This window comes from Plodia interpunctella, chromosome 7, assembly GCF_027563975.2.
Source record: "Plodia interpunctella isolate USDA-ARS_2022_Savannah chromosome 7, ilPloInte3.2, whole genome shotgun sequence".
Taxonomy (NCBI): domain Eukaryota; kingdom Metazoa; phylum Arthropoda; class Insecta; order Lepidoptera; family Pyralidae; genus Plodia; species Plodia interpunctella.
Genome location: NC_071300.1, coordinates 5,251,332 through 5,269,404, shown reverse-complemented (window position 1 = coordinate 5,269,404; position 18,073 = coordinate 5,251,332). Strand labels below are relative to the sequence as shown.

At 34.7% G+C, this 18,073-nt stretch overlaps 2 protein-coding genes across 2 annotated transcripts in view; both read left to right on the top strand.

Annotated features, from left to right (window-relative positions):
* LOC128671293 (uncharacterized protein) overlaps nucleotides 1-6,244 on the top strand; it is a 112,277-nt gene extending 106,033 nt beyond the window's left edge. Inside the window, exons 6-7 of the mRNA XM_053747642.1 lie at nucleotides 122-228; nucleotides 1,878-6,244. Of these exons, the coding sequence (XP_053603617.1) occupies nucleotides 122-228; nucleotides 1,878-2,000 (230 nt within the window). The 3' untranslated portion in view covers nucleotides 2,001-6,244. The remainder of the gene's footprint in view (nucleotides 1-121; nucleotides 229-1,877) is intronic.
* Nucleotides 6,245-7,679: 1,435 nt separating this feature from the next.
* gukh (GUK-holder) overlaps nucleotides 7,680-18,073 on the top strand; it is a 60,181-nt gene continuing 49,787 nt past the window's right edge. Inside the window, exon 1 of the mRNA XM_053747533.1 lies at nucleotides 7,680-8,293. Within this exon, the coding sequence (XP_053603508.1) occupies nucleotides 8,005-8,293 (289 nt within the window). The 5' untranslated portion in view covers nucleotides 7,680-8,004. The remainder of the gene's footprint in view (nucleotides 8,294-18,073) is intronic.

The window sequence follows — 18,073 nt, the reverse complement described above, 5'->3', positions numbered from 1 at the left end:
ATCGGTTGCTGTTAAGTACACTAACGAATATCGTCGTCTACAGTAGATATAGTATTTCAAAGATATCGCAGGTAACCCAAATCCGAGTGTAACTTTCATCTCACGTTTTCTGTATTTCCAGACATGACAACGTCCCAGATAGAAGCTGAGAATACGCAGATGACAAATGACTTGTACCGACTGCTGAAGAAATACACTGGCCTGAGGAACCTCATCAGGGAATTAAAGGTTTTAGTTTTTATCTGTCTATCGTAGATTATGTTACAAAATAATATTTTAGGGTAACGTACCTGTAAAGGGAAAAACAACATAGACTAATCTTGTCATTCGTAAAAAAGTTAATAGAAGCCGAATAATGTTTTGTCTCTTTAAATATTATAAAGTGGGATAATGACAAAACACATTTTAGTTTCATGTATACTTTAATTATTTTTATGTATAACGGGGTTCAACTAAATCCGTTCAATAGTTATGTAGATGTATGAAAGTCGAACAAGACTTCTATTAATCAGAGTATAGTAACCTCTCCACGCGAGTTGAACTCCCACTTGACCAATTTATTTTCTTATATAGTCTCACATAATCACATTATATGTATCTTGATTTCCCGTTCTGTTTTTTATAGAAAATGAATTAATATTATTCTTAGGGTGGGTTAAACCGTCAAATTTGACGTGGTGTTCATTGCGTTTTTCTGCGCACGTTAAAATTAATATCAAAGTTGATGGTGCAACCCACCCTTAAATTTCAAACAGTCGGTTAAAATATAATTTGTCAAATTGCTGCAGAACTTATTTTTCCTTGGATTATAAGTAATTTGGCTTCATTAGAAGTATAGACTTATAATGAAGGCAATTTATCAGTGTCTACTTGAATATTGGTGCCTGCATTTCAAACAAAGCAACTTACAATCGAAGAGAACATAAGTTGCACAAACGTACTCAAAGAATAAATTTATGAATTCAATACAGCAACTACAAGTTAATCTTGAAACAGACGATGCTATTATGGTTGCGTATAACAAGTATTTTAAAACCTTATATTTGTTAAGTACAAAAATATAGTTTTGCATGTTAATACGAACCATCACATTGCTACCGGGCCGCTATGCTGTCATGCAAGTCTGCAAGCTACTGGCATTTGTTTTTACGACGACGATAACCGACGAGAATGTTCCAAAATCAAAATATTATATATTCGTAGGAACAATACTACGTCGTCTGGAAGTAAATATATGTAAATACATGTACAAATAAATCATACATTGCGTACGGAACCGTAATATTGCACGTGGCCCGACACGCACTTGACCAGTTCACGATTACATAAAGTAAAATCAATACAATTGTTTTATCTAAAAGGATAAACATTTATCTAAAAATAAATTGCGTACATGGACGTGTATACATTATTCTTTCAATTTTTATGCACAACCCTTTTCTGTTTTTCGCCGCCCATTCGCAACACGTTTAAGATTCTGGATTCGCAACTATTTCACCCCGCCAATTAATTTGTACGGGGACGTGTCCAGAATTTCCCAAATTGCTGCAATTTTCTTACAGCTTTGCGACCGACTTTCATAATCAAATTACGCTACTTTGAATAGGTATCTACCTACTCCATTTACTATATTACTGTTCTTTAAAATAAAAAGTCATTTCGTTTTTTTTACATTTTATATATTCGTGTTTTTTACAATGACTATGACTATTGACTTGCAGCGAATTACTACTAGGGCCCACTTCTTGAAATTCTATGAAATTATACCTAGGATTTAGTGAACATTTCAAAAGAATTGTGAAAGTTGGAATTAGTCTGTGAAAACTAAAACCGGTTTAAAGCATAGACTAAAAAACTGTTTAAATTTCGTTTTTCAGTCCGAGTACGTGAGCTCCAAAGTGTACCCCATGTTCCCGCGGTACACCATGTTGAAAGACATGATAAAGGACATCATGCACGATCCCGACTACATGGAGGTCTGCCACGAGGTGGACCCATAGCGTGGGGTGCGCAAATAGATGAGGAGCTCCTTTACCGACCGCCAGAGGTCGTGTCGTCGCTAATGTGCCGATTGTAATCGGCGAGAGGCAGCGTTTCCTTCCACCACTGTGATGGCAACACCGGGGATGTGTCAGTGCGGCAGTTTTGTGTTAACGTTATCTTGTATGTGCATTGCAGTAGTCGCTCTCAGTGGATGCTTGCTTATTATGTAGCACTGTTCTTAGTAAACTCGGGCTACCTGATGGTTTATTTCAGTATCTATGAAAGTGTTGAATGGTTTATGTCGTATACAGATAAAAATGAATACATCGTCATATCTTTCGATTTGGTTATAAAAGAAAGAGAAAGAAGAAACGGGAATCGTGTGCCCGGTTCTACGAGGCCTTGCCACTTTGTATGAGACAGGCTGGCAAATTGTATGGAAATCTCATCGCACGCCAGCTCGTTGTCTTTATTTTTCTTTGTCTTTGATTTAGGTGAAAGTAGTGGAGGCAAATTCTATCAAGTGCCTAGGTTTAGTGCTAAATATAGCCCGTGTTTACTTATCTTTAGTGGTCAAGGGAGCGGTAGGAATAGGAAGCTAGCGGCGGTAGTGGCGAGTACTCGTTTATTTTGCGCTAATTTGCTAATTGGACTTTATTAGTTGTAAGTTTTACTAGATAAGTACTCGTCTTTGAGGATTCTGTGTTACCTTATTTCAATAGATCTAAACGTGGCTTTCGAATTTCGCAAATCATGGCTCTGTCTAAATGCTTCATACGAGTATATATTTATATATTATGGTATAAATGTGCGTAGATACTATACAAACACTTCTACCAAAGACTTATCACATTGTATGTGTATCCCATGGAATTAGTAGGCACTCAGAAGTAGTTACTAAATCCATGGTGTATCCTAAAGCCGAGTTGCACCGTCAAAGTTGACGGTGACAACCCATCCTTAGCATAAATAATATTCATAGTTAAAATTACATCTAATCCAAACTTCTATCTGTATACCAATCATATCATAATGACATAATCTCCTATTTATACAATCTTTACTCTAATACATAATCTTTCCAATTTAATATTATATTTATATTTATAGAATATCACAAATTTTATTGTAAAAATTGAGTGTGTGATGCTCTTGCGATGAAATAATACCATTATATGTGTTCAAAGTTAAAATAGAACCTATATATATATTATATATATCAATCCAGTAATCATATATCATCTAAGTACTTATCAATAAATTTACCTATCGGATCATATATGTGTTATCATCCCGTTTCAAGTTTTAAGACCATATTATTAATTAGTTTAAAAGTAGTAGTATCAAGTTAAATAGGCTTCCAAAAGGAATTTGGTATTTTTTTAAAACACCAAATTTTTGACATACTTATAGATATTAGGCACTCAATACAGGAAACATTTCCGTGCAGTAAACTGTTGAGGAGTTCCCGCTCCTGGGTGCACCATCAGAACATAAACACTATTGTAATAAATACACATTGTCGTCCAAAATACCCTGGGCTCCAACCCTCAACGGCTAAAAAAGTAAACAGATACCTTGTAGAGGTAAAGCTTGTAAAAAGCTATTTATGTGAATCCGAAAATATATAATTTGGTTTTACCAAATATTTTAACTGGTAGTTCCGAAATTTAAACCATTTTTTCTAGATGCATCTCATGGAAAAAAATAAAAAAATCTGTTATAAATTAATAAAATTGTATGTTTGTAATGATATGTTAAGCATAAAGTGTAATTATATTATGTTTTGCTATAAGATATAGGATTTGAAAAAATGCAGTGCGATTTAAGGATTTGGAATGTAGATTTTATCTTTGTAACGATAATATATCCTCATGTATAGAATGTATGTACAAACAATTTTGTTTAAATTAATTGTTATGTTAGTTAATAGTATGATTTAAGATTATATTTTTAAATAAGTTTATAATTTTAGGTAAAATTTAGAGAATATACCACGATCTCTATTACTTACACAAAAATTTAATACATGATATACCAAATTGGTTATTAATATTGTTAATACATAAATATTGTTTTATTACAATAGCTAGTTTACAGAAGTATGTAAAACAAGTGTTAAAAAAATAATGTAATAATAGGTACCTAATAATATATGAAAGCAAATAGTGAGGTCATTGTTAGATTAGATAATAAAAATGTATTTGAAACTGGCAACACAGTACAATATATATTCTAAAATTAAATTTGTTTTCTCGTAGTTTCTATGTTTAGATTAGAAAAAACGTGTAGTAAAAATATGGATATATTCTACGTATTTTTTTTAAATTCTTATTTATAATATTTTGTTATAATTTATTTAAAATGTTATTTTAATAACTATTTTCTCGTACTTTCTTAAATAAGTTAACTAGAAATCTTTTTTTACCAAAGAAAATATTTTTATTTATACATATACTTACTGACCTGAAAATTACACCAAGATATAGGTAACTGTGGTGTAATTTTCAGTTCATGAAGTAAATCATTTTACTTCTTCCTTCATTGAGCGTAAATTTTGATTTACCTACGTAGGTTTAATGCAAACAGATTATTTCTGTTTCACCAGTATACTCATGTCGTACTACATATTATAAATACTTATTACTGCCATTGATGTAAGAACATTCTAGTTAATGTGTTAGGTAAATATAATAATTCGCAATTGTTATCAAAATATATTACATAATATTCAGCACATTTAAGTTACGTTTATAAAATTAGAATCCTTTCCTACAGTTTGACCTATGACCGATGATTCTTCGGATTGACCCATTTTTAAAAGCTTTTATTTAACTTGCAATGTATGTAACGACAAGCGATAAGCTTTTATGATCATATACATTGTGTATAATGATACATACACAATTTATATGATCGGTGATTATACGATTATAAGTTGATAGTTACAATTTTAAAAAGAAAAAAAATTAAATAAAAGCTTTTTTTAAGTTTTTTTCTTTTAATTTATTTAAATGTGTTCTCAATCCAGTGAGTCTGATTGTCATTCACATTCGAAATTTGGTATGGAATGGATGGATAGAATTTCATTGTCAGAATTATTAACTCGTCCATGGTCACCGAGGAAGCGTTACAGGTAATATTTTTCAATTGTGGTTCAATTGTATATATATACCTTTACAGCATATTTATTTTAATATACAAAATACTCAATGCGAATAATATTAATTTCTTTTCCTTTATGAAGAATAAATTTTACTTTTGGCTTTCCTCTTCTGAATACGAATCTCAGCCAGAGAAAAAGAGATCATCAGTAAATTAAAAAAGAAGTTGTGTTAATAAATAAAATACAAATACTTATATGTGTTAATCACTCACATACTTAACTGCTGGATTAACTTTAATCTTTGTCTCTCTATACTCACTATCCATTAGTAATCTCGCAATAAATATATCTTATACTCACATTACCCACATAAGTGCTATTTTTTAAATGAGCTCATAAAATATCGATGAGACGGCTTAAAAATCATTCTTACTTATTTAGGTGAGTCATGTTAAAAATATAGGTGGGTTATTTTTAAAAAATAGCGCTGTGATGCATAGTTCTGTAAATTATCATAACAATAATGTATAAATATATGAAGGAGTAAAAATAAGCTTTTAATGGAAAAAACAACGGTGCGTATGTATAGTTATCTATTCGCGTCTCAAATTTCAAATAATTTGTTAAGAAATTTGACCTTCACTAGTAATTTCTCATAATGCTATAAACTATGCATTTTCGCATCGTCGTATATAGGTTTATATAAAAAAAAATAGCTCAAGGTACATCTATATAATAAAGGTACATCTATATAAGATACATCTATATAATTCTTGATGGTTTAATACGGCTGTATATGAAATAAATTGTGATTCGTCGGAATCGGGAATTTTTCCTTTTTTAGATTTATTTTTCTTGTAATAGTTGATCATCAAGCATACTTATGTGCACTACCGTCAAAAAATAAAAGATGAATTATAGTGAAAAGTGAAGAAGCGGGAAGAACCTAATCATGGATATTTGTAATTGTAATTCAGTATACATACGTACCTATACTGTTGTAATAACTATTTAGGTACCCTAGAGGTTACATTGTAAGAATGCAAGGCATTGTACCTATTTACTAGTTGTGGTGTGTATAATGTTTTCATGTGATTGGATATGATGTCTAAAGCGCTTTGTTACATAAAATGTAATACATTATTTTTTGGGCAATATGACTTTTTTCTATTACCTCTATACTATCTATTACCCTTTTTAATTTACATTTTTTTAGTTTAATTGATCCACATTTATCATTTTGGCTATGTCCGGATCATGGTAGAATGTTTTAACAACTACTTATCTGATTTATTTATGACAACATAAAACAACATGTTTAAAAAAAATCTTTTTGGCACAAGTTTTTATATTCGCCACAAAGAATGAAAAAAATCATGTCACTGCAGTTAACTGTTGGGGAGTTTCCTCCTCTATAGGACTGGTTGGGAGCCGATCTTGTATGTACGCAAAGAATATCCTAGGAGTACAGCATAGCAATAGGGATGCATGTCATGCTGGCCATACAATATCTCGGCATACCTTGCTGGATTTTCATTGCGGTAAATAAAAGCATTCATACAAACTACGCTATGTCCGTGCATTTGCGTCGGCATCAGTCTGAGTTCGGTGATAGTATGTAGCCGTAGCCGGCATAATGATAACTGCAACTCATGCCAGGCACCTATAATTAAATAGGGACAACACGGAAATAAAACGGAAATGCAATTTTACAAAATCCAAAAACTATTTTTAACGCCATCTGTTAATTTTATACAGAAACAGTAACAAAATATGTAATGTGCTATATTCACTATTATTTGATATTAATATAAACTCAAAGATGGCGCTACTTTTGCTTTTTGAAACTGCTTCTAAATGTTGCCAGATATTCAATTCACAGAAATACAAAAACTCGAGGTAAGTATACATTTAAAATTGCTGTAATTGAATGTAATAATTTCTGGGTTCATGTTTGTATAATATATTATTGTTTATTTTACCATAAGTCTTTACATCTTATCAGATATCGATGTGACACAGAACACAGCCTATGGTATCTCATTGTAAAATTCAAATCTGAACTATTATTATAAATACGTTTATTATGTTTATTTGTTTGTTCTTCACACTTTATGTACTCAACCAATCTTCTTGAAATTTAGAATGCATAAAAGTAAGGTAGGACTATGTTAAAGGACATAAGCTACCTATAATAACATAGTGGGCATTGCTCTAAGGTGAAAAATGATATTTTGACCAACAATAATCGAGTGGGTGTATTAAAATCACAAGAATATATACAACAGTGTGTTAAACCGTAAGTACATTTCTATGAACTTTCACAAAATGGAACTAAACAAATGGAAAACAGGCAGTCATATTTTACTGTCATATTATTTGAATCAGTTGTGATATGTTTGGTTTATATTGGGTCCAACAAACGAAATGTCAAACTTGTCAATTACATTTGCCTGCGATTTTTGAAAAGTCAAGATTAAAATGAAAATAAGTTTGATTATAGTTATGAACCTTTCGAAGGGGAAATAAATGCTATACATGGCAACCCAAGCGATCATAAAATAGTTCAACCATTTCATTCATTCGGCCGGGAACTTTGGTGTGCGAGTATTGTGTGCCACGCTACGCTTGTTATGGCGGGATTTCGTCACTATGAAAAGTTTCAATGAAACTTTTAGAACTGTAGTGTTATAACTGAAAAATAATTATTACAAGCGGATTTTGGCCAAAAACTGCATGGCGTTCGAAATATACCGCTAATAGTGAAAGTTCACCGGTCAACATGTCGGTTAATTCAAAGTGGCGGTTACCTGACGTTTTTTGTGTTGTGTTGAATGAATGTCGGAATTACGCTTAATAATTCGCGTCGCGGGAATGGGTGAATAGTGGTACGAAGTGATTCGGGACATAGCGAAATGCCGTTCGTGCAGCGTGTGGTGGAGCCGAAGTTTTTATCTAGAACGAGCCTTCGCGATGACGATGGGAAACCGAGGGTGACAGATGAGGAGTTGCAGGCAGTGACGAACTGCACCCTGAGCAATGCCTTACGTCAACTCGCCTCTCTCGTGCTACTTGCCGAGGATATCTTCATCGAGTTGACTACGCAGCTTCAGGGCATCACAGAAAGGTCGAAATTGGCGCAAACGAAAATTGAGAAGATCAGTGAAATTGTCGAGCAATATGATCCGAAGAAGGTGCCAGTCCGTAAGTACCTACCTACTAAGTAACTTTAAAAACCAGTTTTGTCTTCAGTTTTGATATCTTCAATTTACCGAATAGGTTAGAGCCAACAGCCAAACATAAATTTAAGCGGCGAATCACCAGTGCCAGAAACCAAACCACAACTTTCATAAGATTATGATCCTTTTCATCTCTGGATCGCGTAGACCATTGCCCCGTTTAGTTCCATTTCCTTACTCCTGGATTCATTAGTCAGATCTGATGTAGGTGCCTTGACTATCCTTTTTCTATATTTTTACTTAGAGATTAGGTACCTAACATTATTAAACTACGTTTAGTTACACTCATTATCTGTGCTATTAGTTAGATAGGTATGTATATTATTATACAACAAAATAATGTATGTATAGGTACCTACTTTAGAATAGGTACGTAGGTAAGAAACTTAACCTTTCTTACCTAACCTTGAAGTTAACCTTTCCTGCTCACCTCGTCAATTTTCAATAGAATAGAATCTTTTGTCCTCCCAAGTTACTTAAATCCTTTCTCAATACTATTTAGTGTCAACACTTTACAAGCACTCATCTAGTATGAACCTCATAGAAATACAATAATATCTATGTTAGGTAGATACCTACCTACTTATCTACTAGTTCGGTACGTAGGTACATGTTTCAAAAACTCACAAATACCTATGTAAACATGAATTTTGAAAACACAACACTCCTATTTTTTGGGGGTCGTGTAAAAAACATAACCACCTAGTATTGTTATTTCGATGATTCTAACACTTCTTGTGCCACGTAGTGGGACCTACCTAACATTGCGTAATTTGTATAAAAGTTTTTATCGCAATAAAAAAAGCAGCAATGTATGCCGAATCCGTTAAAGTTTGACGAACTGGTCCGCAATAGTTTGGATAACAGAAGGCTAGGTTGGTAGGTTAGGTAACAGCATTACAAACTACCACAACAGCTACAGAGGATAATTGCCATATCCACAGCATCTGAGGACTAAAATGTAAACAACCAGCTACATCTAAGCAATCTTGGTTCAAGTAAATTAAGTTCATTGAATAAAACGGTCGTTCCGAAACCTCATTACTCCAGCATCCTTGTGTGTGTGTATGCCGCCTTACAAAAACGTTCCTGGTTGATGCATTACTGAGCGCTATCTAAAAACCTGTTTGGGCGTCCGAACGGGCCGCGATGGGAAAAAATCCCAGATTCCAATGCGTAGCATAAAAACGTCTCGAGATAATTTCCAGCCCATCCGATGCTGTTTGCTTGCCGCCGATCCTGCCCGCTCAACCATTTAACACTCAAAGAATTTTGTGTGTTTAAGATAAACGTCATACATTCACTTCAGTTCTCTTGTCTGGTGAATTGAAGCCGCTGATAAGGAAACTCATTGCGTACTTCACTTACTTGATTCAGCTAAGTTTTTTTATATTGTTTAATAAGAAAATTATAGTAAAATACTTGACTAAATTAAAAAAAATGTAAATAAATCTGGACAGTATTCGACGCGCTGAAAAAACTTTCAGTAATTTAAGGAAAAAACAAACAAAGGTAGTGTTTACGGAAGAGAGTATCTGTGGAATATTTAAACAATGATATCACACAGTAAAGTAACATTGTCGGCCTCACTCGGAACACGTCTTCCCGTAAATGTATATACACTGCGAGTCATTTCACAACCTTTCACCTGGACGATAACGTAAAGTGTTATTCCAACGCTTGACAGCCTTTTATTGTGAATAAAGGAGAAGGGAGGGAAGCATAAAATAAAAACAAATGTAGAATAGAAAACTATTAGGTACAGGAAAACAAATTCACAATAAACCTATGTTGTAACCTAAACCTATGTTGAACAAAACGTCACGTTCGCACAAAAAGTTCATTGAACGATAAGTTCTTATCAATTTCTTTGTAAGTAGGGAACGAGTTCGTGTCGTAAGAATTAATTAGACTCTTGCGAAATCGATCCAGAAAATTGTAGATAGTAAGCAATTTTTTTTTATCTAAATGTCTAATCTATAAATTAATTAGGAAATATTCGGTAGCAACCTACCTATAAATAACTGAATTCGTAATACCAAGTTACGTAATCATTTATAATTAATACATATTAAAACGATTTACCTAATCACATAATATTTTTTATGGTAGCTGGTGCTCGAAAATGAAAAGGATTTAATCTACTTTCGAAGGTTACTTGTACGACAGTTTCTAAATCCAGTTACATCTCCGGCTGTAACTATAAATTTAATATGACACGGCTTCACAAATGTAAAGCCGACTTCTTGAATCGGTAAGTCGACAGCCCATAAACTGCCCTAGATTGCTTTTAAAGCTGTCATTTTATTATAATAGACATCTCCACAAGAGTCGTAAAAATTTATAATCATCCTAAGAAACTATAATGTTAACATGAACTTGGTACAACTAAAACATCTTAGACTGATGGTACTAATGTTATTGTCGATATAAATCAAATCAGAGTTAAATCGTTAGTAAGGGTAAAAATTATTGTTTCCGTGACCCGCATGGTGTTCTCTGGAGATTAATCTAATAAGGTTTACATTAACTCTATTCAAGTGACCACATAAAGTCAACGAGCCTTCATTCTATACGTAGCACGTTGTACGTTGCAAAATGATTCCTTATTCAATAAATACAGATTATATATGAACCCTACGAAATTGTTTAAGATGTTTTCATTAGTTCAATAAATTATTTTAAAACCATATTTGGTAAGTATTTATCTTGCTTTCTTTACCATTACTAATACAGAGTAATTAAATCGCATTATTTTCTATTCATATTTGTTTCCTTATTTGTATTTATATAAATACAATTTAATTACTTATCTCCACATCGCTCAATGTATGTTTGCCACATTTTGGCGCCCTTTTTTTCCGAATCACGAACAGATATAAAGTATAATACAACTGAGCTATCAAAGAAGCCATTTAACGTGAAGATGTAATAATTTCATCGCATGTCTGGTCCACGTCTGAGCTGTCTATCATAATAATAGTCTTGTTAGCTTATAGGGGCACCGCGTGTTCAACAAGGCATTATAACCGGACATGCCAAATAGGGAGGCCGAAATGGCAACGTGATAACATAATGCTTCGGAACTTCGCACAAAATATGAAATATCTCTATAGCTAGTGCCTGAAGTGTCCGCTGTAGATTATAGTTTTGAACAATGTTTCGAGCGGTATGCCCCCTATACTTGTAGTAATGCCACAGGCATTGGTGTCACCTTACGGCCCCGATAGTGCCTTTCCTTGCACTGGTGTTATTTTGCAGGCTATTGAATGACTGCAGTCGGGCCGTATTAAGCAAGACTTCGTCGAGTAATCTGAGCTTCGGCTTAAATCTAACGGCTTTGTACCTAATACATATTCACGCTTGAATTAATCAAGAAATATAAGAAAGGGTTACTGTAGAACGAAACAGCTGCTAAAGTGCAGTAGCATTATGTCGAGGTCGGACTAAAATACTCCATGAAGCCGTAAAATAATAATCTGCGCAATTGAAACCCAAGTGTTTCCCAAAATAAGTAGAAGGGACCTTGGTTACCATTTGACTTTTTTCAGGTTGCGTTAGGATTTTATTATCGCACTCCACAAATAGAAGAGACAAAAACAACACTTGAGTTGTTCACCCCTCTCGGCTCTCATTGTGGGAATTTTAAAACCAACAGGGAAGCACCGTTTTTTGTCAACGTTTCTGTGAAAGACTTCTTCCAGGTAGCCGATACTAATGTGATCTTTTGTATGCATGAATTTGAGATTATTGTTTCCAAATAATAAATGTTGCAATTTTAATGCTTCTTCGTGATACAACGTGAGCTTAAATAATATTTAAATTAACACAGAGTAGATAGCAACTTAGTAGTCATCTATAATGCAGTTAGGCAACCTTAATAGTCATTGGTATTAGAACTCTCTAGATGTTTATAGTTCAGGCCTGAAGAACAATAGGTCTATTTTAATACCAGATTCCTGTTGGCGATGCTGTGGAGCTGTGACAATGACCTTTAAGAGCCCACGCTAATTATATACATCTCCTGTAACTACCACAATCCATGTAGGAATTGTGCATTAAGTTCACATCATGACTCAGAAACTCGTTGCATCGTAATCTGATGTCAAATATTGTTTAGTGTCCATTTTGTGATGAAAATATAGAACTTAGAAGGTAAAAATGTTTGAAACATGATGTTTAATAATGTCATCATATTCGCGTCATTTAGACATAAACTAACATGTGGGTGACATATAGTATGCTGAATAATATTTTGCTTGGTGTACATAACTGATTGTCAAATTCTTATCTTAACAAAATGTCTAAAAAACCAAAAATAACTTGTGAAAATTACCAATTTTCCACATTTCTGAGCGACCAAATTACCGTCCTTCGTTCCGGAATGTCTGATTTGATTAAAAATTTTAGGAAGAAGATGTTTGGGCCCAACATGTTGTTTACGCCGCGGCTGTACCGTAGCTGATGTTGTGGAGATAATGGATCATATTATTGTGCAATGGCTCTTAAAATGCAATAATTCAACAGATTCTTGGCAATAAATTTTTCGCTCCCCCTCGTTCCCGGCATATGGTGCATAGACTAATCTACTTATCGATAATATCCTCGATTGTTATGATGCAAACCCAGTTAGCTGCAACTTCGATAAAGGTAGCCGATATGAAACATTTCCTGTTTGAACTAGCTTCTTTCAACAACCTATGCATTGAGGTTACGTGAGATCATAAATACCGTTGCTGCAAACTTTCCAATAACGATTTTCATGATGTGTAGTGCAGTGAATTAAAAATATACGCTCAAAGATTTATTATATGTAAACGCTATTGTTAAAGATGTACATATACTGGATCCTCCATATTATTTCCTATGAATTGTTAATCTTGAAAGTAACGAAGGACCGCACACATGGGATCTCGTACTAAGCGATTCAAGTGAATTAAAAATATTATACAAGATTTAATCAAAGCTTAATCGTATCGGCTAACCTCACGCAATCGAATATAGTTAGTAAACAAATAGTAAGCACTTAGTACAAATAAAGCTTGTTGTGTGTAATTATGTTCCGGTAACCACAGCAACAATTTTGTGTGAATCCCTCGCTTCACCCCATGACGTAAACTATTGACGAGGGTGAACAAATTTCACAAGATTTAGTTTATTCAAAGTTAATGCGATATCAATTTGCAGAATAATTTAAGCTTAACTTGTTTTTGGAAAAAAAAACAATAAATAGAACAAATTCTTCTGTTTTTATTGAACAAGTTATCAAATAATAGATTTCTAACTTCATCGTAGTTATGAAAAAGTAGTTCTCGATGTGTTCATTTGGTAGGTCTGTAGTTAATATTAGAAGAAGCCCCGTAAAACGTGGGGCGCCGCGGCAGCTGATCGGAAGTCCTGCCCTTTGTTCCATTCTAAACCGCACACGGGAAGGAAGGAAGAGGGGGGCTCTGACAAAATGACAACCTGTGTAATATTTTATCAATATTAGTCACTAAGTACACAAAATTTTATAAGTAAACAAGCCCAAATTGTTTCTCTTGTCGTAGGACTCCTCAGCCAGTCACGAATTTAGCGTTACGCTCCCATTGTCCCTTACGAAATATTCGTATTTTTTATCCTGACAAAGCAGGGAAAGTTCCATTATTCAGTTGAGAATATTTCTGGTACAATAATGCGCGCAGCGACCGGCGCGCGCACAGCGTGTGATCCGATGCAGGCGATCGATTGTTCGCGATACATTGAGGTAGTTATTCAAAAATTTCGGCTTTTGTTTGATACAATGCGAATATAAAGCATCAACACACCTAGGCGTCTATCTACCTTTGAATGCTTATTAGCAACTTCCTGTCCCACCTAATAGTATTTCCGTCTGTTAGAGATCGCTTTTTTATTTCTGTTTAGTCTAGGTAGATGATTTTTTTTTAATCACATTAAAGGCTACTGAAAAATGAGCATGACTTTGTCTTACCCACAGGTCTTACCCCATTTATTGACAGCAATTAAGTCAATTCTAATAAAATTGGTGAAAGTCTAAGAGCAAGTTTATGCATCAATATGTAAGTGGAAGTTATGTGTAAGTACGTACAGTTTATTAATTATCGCTGCCGCTTTGGTTGCTGCTTGTGGCGCGGTGCCGCAAAGAGCTTGCCCGGGGCCGGAGTTACCGGCACTTCAGTTTTGTGGCTTCTACAAATAGAGTTTATAGCTTACTAACGTATACGGAAGGATAGTTTGAAATAGAAATGTAGTTATAGGTTCTTCTGGCATTGACAATGTTAACTTCTTGTAGTTGATCACTTGCAGCTATCCATGTGTATCAAAATCTATCAAACAGTCATTCGTTTATTTTAATTACTTGTCGATGTCGTTATTTCAATTCAAATTATTCATTTTAAAACTTTAATTGCGTAAACGGGAGGGGTTATAATTATAACTCCAATGATAATATTTATGGAGTGGTTTAAAACGGGACATGTGTTAAATCTGAAGATTCAATTTAACCGACTATTTCTCCAGTAGTGGTCCATTACATTCCGAACATATGACGTTGTAATTCGTGGGAAAATTATACAATCGAAGGAGGAAATAGCAACAGACCATTTTATCAAAGATCTTCAGCCTTAGGGCGCGCATCTGTTTATTCTCCCGACAATAAAGGGTTATTAAGATGATTTTGATAATATGTTATGTAATATAATCATTTGCGAACATTCATAAGAATTTATATCCTCTCAAGTAACATTTACCACCAGCATCATCGTTATTATAAATTCATTTATTTGCCTATAAAGTGGTTTCCTGGTACAGTATTATTTATGAATAATATATTAAGTACATGACATAGAGTTTACGCGTAGTCGTAAATTTCAGCAGATACATGTCTCTCATTACTTTAGAAGATGTGTATTTAACGCCTTTAGCGTTAGAAATTATTAGCGGCAACTATTTACTAGCATGGCTTTCATAAGATTGTTGGAGATTCAATTCACCTAACGGTTTATCTGGTTATATATAGTTTACTTTGCATAGTGAATATGGTAAAGGTAATACCGTAGGACTTAAAATGATAGATTAGGTTAGTCAAGTATCCAATTTCAAGATGTACATGCAACGTTGTTTCTTTTAACAATTTTACAATGTACATAAATATACGTTACTGGACAGTAATGTATATATACATTGGTAGCAAGTATTATGCATATATACATACATATTATGAATATATGTCTATATAAATATTATGCATACATTACATATATGCACATTATGTATCTGGGGACACGGGAGTGCCCCCCAAAGTCGAGCAAAATAAGCGGCGCGGCCGTACCATCCTTTTCTCGAAGCTATAGACATATACATAATATATATGTATGTATGAATAATAACAGTGCTTGTATTTCTGTATTGTGTAATATAACATAATGAACGAGAGCAACATTTCGTCAACGTATACCGGTATTCCGATCCCTGCATCGCGGATCCGGCGAAATTGCGATACATATCGTTCTGCCATAAAGCCAGGAATCCGTATCAATAAACATTTCCCAATATGCGGCTCATATAAAATGAAGTAAAAAATCCAATGATATAATCCTAATATGTGTTTCTTTATAAAACGAGGTATACTTATGTTTGAACTGTGAAAGTCGCTGACTGAAGCCAATGAAATTATCTTGCGATGCAGCTAAACTGCCAGGGTTGATTGACTACTTGAATTTTTCTAGCTGACGAAACACACCAACGCTCTCCTCCATCGAATAACCCGTCCTCCTAAATTCCAATATTGGCTACAGGCTGCATAGTCGGTTGATTGTGGTCGACCGGTTGCGGCTAGTCGACCGTCCTCTCCCATCCCAGAGCGTGTCACTCCTTATAAAACTGTGCCCCCTGGTGTGGGGTCGTGGGTCTGGGCTTGTGCGACGCCACCGCTTCCACCCAGCAAGGTAGCGGTCGCTGGGAGGCCAGCTAGGGAACGTCCTCTGATACCTCGTATTGACAGCAAAAATAAGCGAGCTCGACGCTGTTTTGTTGGCAAGGTGAAGCATGTAGACGAAGGACGTATATTCCAGCGAACGTGACTTTGATGGATGGAAGCAGCGTCGCATAGGTACGGCCAACGGCCTGTATTCGGTTCGTCCGTTTCAGCTTCGAGCTGGCTGGGTGTGGTGCATATGTTCATGTTCATGAGTACTGAAACCAAAACATGTCAAATGTGTACTAACTGGAAGTAATTTAACATAAATTTTTTGAATTTCCAATATTGTTTTTCATGGAAAATAGAACACACATCACATCCTAGTCTCCTAGTCCACTCTCATTTTACAATATGGCCAGTAGAAAGGCTCGATCAATCAAAGTGAACCTATCGGCAGTGTCGCAACCTCATTAGCAGTGCCGGCGTGTGTCCACACCTCACGAACACCACATACATCGAAGCACAACATACCCAAAATACAGAAGGATATCTTGATCGGGTCATTCAATGTTATCATTAATTAGTATGGCTATATCTACCTGCAGTCTAAAAAGTGCTTTAGAATAAACTCTGCAAAATATGTTTCGTACTCGATTTTGAGTTTCCAGATACCTTTGCTTATTTGACATATTTGATAGCTTATCGATACTGTGCGTATTTTAGGAAAGTGTCGCATCTGTGACTCCTTTTAATTTGCAGAGCCGGTAAGGCTACTATGGGCAAAACAAGACCGTTCTCATCCATATTGTAGGCTTCTGGCTCCTGGTCGATCGGTTCATTTATATTGTTGGCGGATGCGAGTCAGGTGGCATCATTTGCTATTCATAAAGAATAGTCTGGTATGACAATTTTATGGATATGTCGAGAACCAAGACTGTTTATAAAAATAAAATGTTTTTAAGCATTTATTCGTTCAATTTTCCGGCAATTTTATCATAAAATTTTGATGATGCTATAGCCGAATATCAAAGACTATAACATCATCAACAAGTAAAAAAATTCTCTAGTGAGAGTTCTCTCTAGTGATTCTCACTTGAAACGAAATCACTTTATAAACTGTTGGTCAATGTGCTTCAATCAAATACATCTCTCTAGCATAATAAAATACGAGGGCTGCTATTTATGTATCCGGAACTGGCCAATAATTCTAGAATATTTAAAAAGTAATTACAACATTTGAAAATAGAACTCTTCGGCTAGAGAATAAATATTTTTCATGTCCCTGTCATTTGTTTTTTTCAATTGGCGCCAATTTTGAAAATAGCTTGTCTTCATTGCCATGGATTTAACTCGTGAACATTTTCGCGCGATGATTTATTATGATTTTCGGCGTGGATTAACTCAAAAACAGTGCATCGAACAACTGATTTTAACTTTTGGAGATGAAGCACCATCGAAAACCACTGTGTATTATTGGTTTAAGGAATTTCAACGTGGACGGTCTATGCTCACGGATGAAATTAAGGAGGGTCGTCCTAAATCGGTAGTGGTACAACAAAATATTGATGCTGTGCGACAATTAGTAATGCAAGATCGTCATGTTACATACCGCGAGATAGAGGCGTCTCTGGGCATTAGTATGACGAGTATAGACGCGATATTACACGAACATTTAATTGTTAAAAAAATTTGTTCGCGTTGGATTCCGCACAACTTGAGCGTAGATCAAAAACAGGCTCGTGTCGACTGGTGTAAGAAAATGATAAAAAAATACAACCGTGGCACGTCAAAAGCTGTTTATAATATCTACACAGGTGACGAAACCTG